Source organism: Pteropus medius, unplaced genomic scaffold, assembly GCF_902729225.1.
Source record: "Pteropus medius unplaced genomic scaffold, Ma_sr-lr_union100, whole genome shotgun sequence".
NCBI classification, from domain to species: Eukaryota; Metazoa; Chordata; class Mammalia; order Chiroptera; family Pteropodidae; genus Pteropus; species Pteropus medius.
The window spans coordinates 9147923-9155265 of record NW_024344371.1 but is presented as its reverse complement, the minus strand read 5'-3'; the positions used below and the strand labels follow the sequence as shown (position 1 = coordinate 9155265).

General features: G+C 51.7%; 1 protein-coding gene across 12 annotated transcripts in view; it reads right to left on the bottom strand.

The window, feature by feature from the left end:
* Positions 1-6953, bottom strand: part of NPAS3 (neuronal PAS domain protein 3) — an 803227-nt gene extending 796274 nt beyond the window's left edge. For 3 of the 12 annotated variants that reach the window (XM_039870506.1, XM_039870507.1, XM_039870512.1), the window contains exon 1: positions 6354-6952. In XM_039870506.1, coding sequence (XP_039726440.1) covers positions 6354-6511 — 158 coding nt within the window. In that variant the 5' untranslated portion in view covers positions 6512-6952. Of the gene's footprint in view, positions 1-1883; positions 2051-6353 lie in introns of those variants that run through there. The other 9 variants (XM_039870511.1, XM_039870510.1, XM_039870514.1 and 6 more) reach the window with 5 other exon arrangements.
* Positions 6954-7343: the final 390 nt, after the last annotated feature.

Genomic DNA, 7343 nt, shown 5'->3' with positions numbered 1-7343 from the left:
GAAGGAAGGAAGGAAGGAAGGAAGGAAGGAAGGAAGGAAGGAAGGAAGGAAATAATTAACTTCTGATTTCAAAAGGATTCATCACCATGTAGATAAAAATAATTAACAGGCTTGTACAATCCTCTGAGAAATAATTTTTCTATCTAAAATTGTAAATATGTGAATTCTTCATAAAACACTAATACTAAATATTCATTTTAGCTATATGAGTTGTCAGGTAGTTGATGCTATACACATTTAACAACTCTAAAACTGGATTATGTATGATTTACTCTCAGGTATATGATTTATATAGACATTATCTAGAGTTTAGAATTACTCAGTTATGTACCTACTCAACAAAATTATTTCCTTAATCCTAACAATTCTGCAGTTCTTGTTGTATGAAGTAAACAAGCAATAATGCAACTGAAGCTTTTTAAATGAATAACTTGTTTAAATACCTTCCTACTTTCTCTTGGTGGAAGCTATAGGTTAAGCGCTATGTTGTATCAAAAATTAAACTGCCCATGTAATAATAATTAAATCTTGCAACTATGGACTTCCCTCACCTTCCAGTTCACTTAAGCCTATGAGGAAAGTAAACAACTCTTGGGAAAGGGCGGAGGCATATATTTAACTGCATTTGTTTTCCTCACGAATCAAGGGGTAACATTTCATACTTCCTACTGAGCATTTTCTGTTCGGAAACAGAAAGATACTCACTTTGCTCCAACTAATACGCTATATGCAATTAATGTCATCGACGCTGCCAATTAATAGCAAATAGGATTCCAAACAAAGTAGGCTGCGTGGACAGCAAGAGGGAAAACCACGTGGGTGGGGGGGTGCTTAGTTATTCTGAAACCTAACAATGCCATTCATGTAGGAAGGTTAAGGATATTTTTAATACAAACTCCTTTTACCTTTGCTTTGGCTTTAGTTTAACTAACTTCAAACAGACAGTTCGGCTGTGCCCCTTGCCAGGATATGCAATTCTCCCCAAGAACTTTTTAAAACACTGATCTCCCAAACGGTAACTAACGGGCATAGAGATGCTCCAACTGCTGGCACATTTTAAATCTCGCTGTTTGGTGGCTTATTTGAATTGGGGGTGGGAGTCTCTTCTTCAGTCTTCCTTTTTTTTTTTTTTTTTTTTTTTTTTAACTGTAGGGCGGGGGGCGGAGGAGTGGAGAGCAGGGCAAAGCAGGAGACCCACAAGTTGCCTAGGCTAGGGACGCAGCCTGGGCGGCGGGGAGGTGGCGGCCGCGCGCCTCGCTCCGCTCCTCGGCCCGGCCTAGCAGCTCCGCGCGGAGACAGCCCCTCCGCGACACAGTCCGGGCCTGGCGCGAGCTCGCGCTCCCCGCCCCCGGCCTCCTCCTCCTCCTCCTCGCCTCCTCCCCCTGCTCTCCTGCCTTCCCTCCCCCTCCCCAGCCTCATTCCTTCCTAGAGCAGCTGCCAAAGGGACATACGGCGGCCCTGGGATCCCCGGCCCCGACCCTCCACCGCTGCTCCTCGTCACACCGCAACCCTTCTCTTTTGTTTGTTTCTCTTTTCTTTTTCTTTTATTATTTTTCCTTTATTTTTTTTTCTTTTCTTTTTTTTTTTTTTTTCTGTCAGCGAGTCACTCTATTCGCCGAGCCGAGGAGGTGCGACTGCTCGGAGAGCCTGGCGCCGCCGCCGGAGCCCGCTCGCTGCCGCAGCCGCCGCCGCGCGGACAATGCGCGCGGGGACGGCGGGCGAGCGCTCAGCCGCAAGCCGGCAGCCGAGGTCCCCGCGGGCTCGCGGCCCAGGAGGCGGGCTGCGGAGCGGGCCCCGCACCGCGGCGGCGGCGGCGGCGGCGGCGGCGGCAGTGGCGGGAGCAGCCGCCCGGGCGGCAGGTTCAATAAACAGAAAAGTGTTACCGTTCTCGCCTGGAAGGATCCTGCTGAAAGCTGGGCTTGGTGGGCGCCATCTTCCTGCTATTTTTTTTCCTCTCTTACTTTTTGCCTCTCGCCCCCCTCCCCGGGTGGGGGGCGTGGGGAGGGCGGGGGGTGTGCGTGTGCGTGGGGTGGCGGGAGTGAGTGCGGGCGTGCGCGGCGCTCAGCGGCGGCCGGGCGGGCGGCGGCCGTGGCCGTGGCCGTGGCGGCGGCGGCGGCGGCCGTGCAGCTGAGGCGGGGAGGCTATGGGAAAGTAGTGGGGCCGGAGCCTCGCCGGCGGCCGGCCGTCCCCTCGCGCTGCCGGTGCCCCTCGCCGCAGGTCGCCGCCTCCTCCGCCGCCTGCGCCTTCTCCTCCCCCTGCTCGCCCGGCGCCGCCGCCGTCCATGCGCCGCAGAGCCCCCGCGGCCCGGGCCGCTCCGGCTCCCGAGACATGCCCAGCGCGGAGACAGGCGACCGGCGGCGGAGGAGGGGGAGGCGGCGGCGGCGGCAGGGGGGAGGCGGCCGCGCGGCCCCGCGGGCAGCCCGGCCCAGGGCCCCGCCGCCTGCGGGTTCTCACCCTCGCGCGCCGCCACACCCCCCACAGTCAACCCCCGCCACCGCCACCCGGAGCTGGCCCCGCGGCAGGTGGGGCACACACCCTCCCTGCGGGGGGCGGTCGGGGCCTAGGCCAGGAGGGGCGGGGAGGGGAAGACACGCCGGGGGTTCCCAGCTTGACCGCTGTGAAAGTATTTCTGGGCATTTTCCAGCTGCTCTGCTCCAGAGCGCTCTCGCACGCAAACACACACATACACACACCCCTTCTCTCTGTCTCTCTCCCTTTCTCTCTCTCTGTCTCGCTCTGTCTCTGTCTCCCTCTCTCCCTCTCTCTCCTCTCTCTCTTCCTCTCTCCTTTCTCTCTCTCTCTCTCTCTCTCTCTCTCTCTCTCTCCTCTCTCTCTCTCTCTCTCTCTCTCTCTCTCTCTCTCCTCTCTCTCTCCTCTCTCTCTCCCTCTCTCCTCTCTCTCGTTGGGGTACTGGGAAGCTCGGCTACTGGCGCAACAACGCCACTCAGTTGCAGTTTTGAACACTTCTCCTCTCTGGAGTATCGCAGCCAGGGGGAAAGGGGCAGACGAACTCGGAGGCCACGGGAGCCTGCTTGGGCAGGACACCGTCCCGGGCGAGCCTTCGGGCGACAGCGGAAATAAACGGCGGGTGGGGAGTGCGCTGACCAAGCCAGCGGCCCCAGAGCCCTGTGGGCAGGCACAGCGGCAGCACAGGCACCTTGCGGTCCTGGCGCTCTCAGCCGCGTTTCCCTAGCCAGAGCATCTGCATCATTTCACGCACATACATATCTGCAGACCCCGGGGTACAGAGGTGAATTCCCAGGAGTTTAAACTCAGTTAACATATAAACGCTGCTTCCAACTCGGCTCCTGGTACCTGGGACAGGACCAAACCGAACTACGGTCCTCTCGTATCCGGCCCAGCTGCTTCCCGATTTTGCAGCCCAACTAGGCCTAGAGAAAGAGTCATTCAGGGCAGAGCAAATGCTGGACTCCTGTTACCTGGGTAGACCCTGGTCGGCGCATTCTCCACTAAACTGTTCTGCTGGATGTGGGCAGCTTTGGGAGCAGAGACTCGGATCAGTCATGTGTCAACCAAGAAAGTGGAAAGGACTCCCAAAGCACTTCCACTTTAAATAAATGAAAGAGCTAGGCAGAAAACATCAGTCCCTACGTGAGGCTTTGCATTTTACTTTAAACTTAAGAAAAAATAGACCCGAAAACTGGTACCATTCGGTCCCACCATTCCAGTAAAGCAAGGTGGAGAGTTGGAAACTGAAAACATGTGTTTTCCATAGCAGAGGTGTTTAATCTGTATGATGTGTTTGAATTCTCTTTGGAGTACACTCTACAGGTAGAAGATAAGAGTGATTGAAAAGTGAACTTAAGAGGAGAGTGTTGAGTCCAAGATACATGGGCTGGTAGGGAGGGGGAGGAGTTGCAAGTTGGAAGTTTTGGCTCTAGGACAGCCAGCCTAGGGCATTTTTGCCCAAAAATGACAAATGAGAAAAGCTTGTATTCTCCCAACAGGAAACCTTTTGCTGGAACCTCCCCTCAACCCCCACCCCCCACACACACCACCACCACCACATGGTAAAATGATGTGTCACCATTCATTTTAGCAGTTCTATCCAGGTCTTGAGATAGAAACTAAGTCAGCCCCTCACAGCTCCTAAAGCCTAACATGTTGGTTTACATTCCTGATGAAGTGCCAGAGGAGAGGGGGACTCAACTCCTGACTTAGACCCTCCATTAAATACCTGTCAATAATCTTCTGGCCCCACATGACTCACTCTTCTGTCCCCAAATTAAAACTAAAGGCAGTAACAGGTGTCATCGTGTCTGAGTAATGAAACCAAAGACGGCTATATTTTTCACAGCAATCACCTTCTCTTCTGTCAATATGACAGAACATAAAATGAGAGAAAGGGAATAATATATCCCAATGGCTAAATTTTAGAATTGATTATTTATAAAATTTAGTTTTTAGAACTAGTGGTGGGATTAAGTGACTTGATAAAATGGCCCAAATTCAAAGATGAACGCGGAAGGCATAAGTGCAGCTTTCAGTATTGGAGTGGGGGGGACTATGGAGGATTACCCCTGGATTCTCCCGACTTGCAAGAAAATTGGACCTGGAAAGATCTTAATGGTGAAAGACACCAACATTCTGAGAGCAAACCTACAGGCTGAATTCACAACCTTCCCTTATGTCCAATTTATATTTTATGGGTTATTTGAAGTTCCCCGGAGTTCCCTGAAATCATCCAAAGGCCGTCTGACATTTCTGACCCTTGATCCCTACTTCACAGACCATACTATTGTGACTATTGCCTGCATTTCCTAGTTAAAATGACCGCCAGATTCTATTGTCATTTAAATGTTTTATAAGTGACAAAAACTATACCTGAACCATGAAAAGGAAAAATCTCACTCTTTTCCAAGTCCTTTATGTTTGAAAGATTCCTAGATCTTTTGTATTAAAGGTTCTTGTAATCACTGAAGTAAAACAAGACTGGAATAATTTAAGTTAAAAAAAAATCTCTTTGACATGGAATAGCCTCTTTTTGAGTTATATTCAAGACCCTCTTTTAAAACTTCCAGTAGTAGTCAGAGCATTTAATGAAGTCTTCTATGGAATATTTGAAATATTAGGCATCAACTTGGAAAACACTCAGAGTGTTATGCAGAATCTGCTCTGGTCGCTGGGCCATTGGTGAGAAGGCACAAAATATGGCAGTGATAGATTATCTTAACCTTTTCAGTTTAAACACTGTTGGTTCAAATCAAAGGTTCTCAAATCAATGAAGTTTGAAATACAAGGTAAAAATAGGAACTGTTATTTGAATTATGCATTGTGTATATTTTAAGTTAAATGCCATTGGCAAATCTCTCAGATGTTTAATAGTGTGCAATCTGGGAAACACAAATATTTAATTTCACACTTTCATGTGTTCTTTTTTTCCTCCTATCCTCTGTAAAGCTGAGCCCCACAAATGGGGAGCTTACCTTTTACACTACATTGTTAGTTTTTCTCAGCACATTTTTGTGGATTATATTTTCAATAAATCTTGGAACATCGCAAGTTGTCCTTAAGGGAAAAGTTTAGGGTTCTAAGGCTGTTGGTGGTGGTAAATTGTTTCCCTTTCTTTCCTAATTGAATCAAAGAACGTTCATTATTTCAATGTCACAACCATAATTTTCTTTTAAAAATCTATAAATATTTGGGAGAAATACAAACAAGTAATACTCTAAAACTTCCTTCTCACCGTCTATGCTAACTTTGTAAAATTTGCTTCCTAACTCGAAACTCTGAATCTTATGCATTTGCATTATAATGCGTTTAAGATGAATACTTAACTGTGCCGAGAAGACTCGGATTTCATGCTGTATTTCTCTGTAGTAACAGGTGACATGATAACACTATTATGTAGAATTGCAAGTCTACAGCTACACGTGAAAATCGTTCCTATTCTGTTTGGAAACAAATGATCAATCAGCCTCCGGTGATCAATTGCCGCCCTGGCTGCCCGTCAGCACGGGTCCGCAACCGGCGGAGGCATTGAGAGAATTCTGCTGAAGGGGACGGGGATCCCAAACTTTCCAAAAGCACCTTGTGCAGTGTCTCAGACTTCGCCGCAACTCCTTGGCTACGTGAGGCTGAGGCTCTGGATTTGGGGCCAGGCAGAGGGCAAAGGATAATTTCACTTTGCTAGTACACTGGAGTTCCTTTCAAACCGAATTGTGAATTATTATTTTTTCTTTCTTTCTTTCCCGTCTGTATAACGAGGGGCAAGCAAAGTGAGCCCTGGCGATGTGCATGTGTGTTGTAACGCATGAAACAGGAGGCAAAGTGAGTCCCACCCCAGCACCCCGGGGCGGGGACACTATCCCGGCCCAGGCGGGACTACTCACCGCTGCTGGTAGGAGGTGATGCCCTGGACGTTCTGCGGGGTGCCGTTGGCCGCGGTGCCGGCCCTCCCCATGCCCGCGCCGGCCGGCACCCCCGCGGCCGCCCCGCCGGCCGCCGCAGCCGTCACCTGCACGCTGAAATCCGGAAAGATTCGGATCATCGCCGCGGCTTCGGCCGCGGGACGCGGCGGCTCTGGGCTCGGGCTGGCGGGGGCTCGGGCTGGGGCTCCGGCGGCGGCAGCAGCAGCAGCGCGAGCAGCGGCGGCGGCAGCAGCGGAGCCAGGCACCAGCCTGCAATCCCATTAGTGAGCCGCGGCCACTGTGCGCGGCAGAGAGGCGCTTTGATGTGCGCGCAGCGGGCTGGGGGGGCCTCGAGCGCGAGGAGGAGGTGCGGGGGGCGTGAGGAGACTTGCAAACAGCAAAACGTGTCAGGGTGGGGCCTTTTTTCTCTTTTGGGGGGCGGTTGTGCTCCCCCCTCTTTCCAGGATGTTGCTCTCACTGGCTGCTTCGGCTGCGCGGCGCGAGCCCAGCTGAGGGAAGAAGGGGAGGGGGTGGCGGAGGAAGGATGCACCGGGAGGCTTGGCGAGGACTTGGCCGGTGCAAGGGAATGACGGGCAGCGGAGGGTGCCTTTCTTTCCCGCCCCCTCTACACACAGAGCAAGCAGCACACACACACACACACACACACACACACACACACACACACACGGTGCACTTCCGACCAGTGCAAGACAGACGCTCTCTACCCCCTCTTTTTCTCTAGAGAAATAACCACCACCATCCTGGCAGGCTCGAGCCTCCTGCGGCTTCCAGCAACCTGGATTCCATCCCGCGTGTGCAGGAATCGGGGCGCAGATCCTCCCCTCTTAGCCGGGACTCCTCTCTACCGGCCTTCTGTACACCAGACAGCGCTAGGGTTGCTAACTGCAAGTTGGAGTATTGGAGAACTTGATGCTTGCTTATCGGGGAGAGATGGTGTGCAAAAGAGGAGGG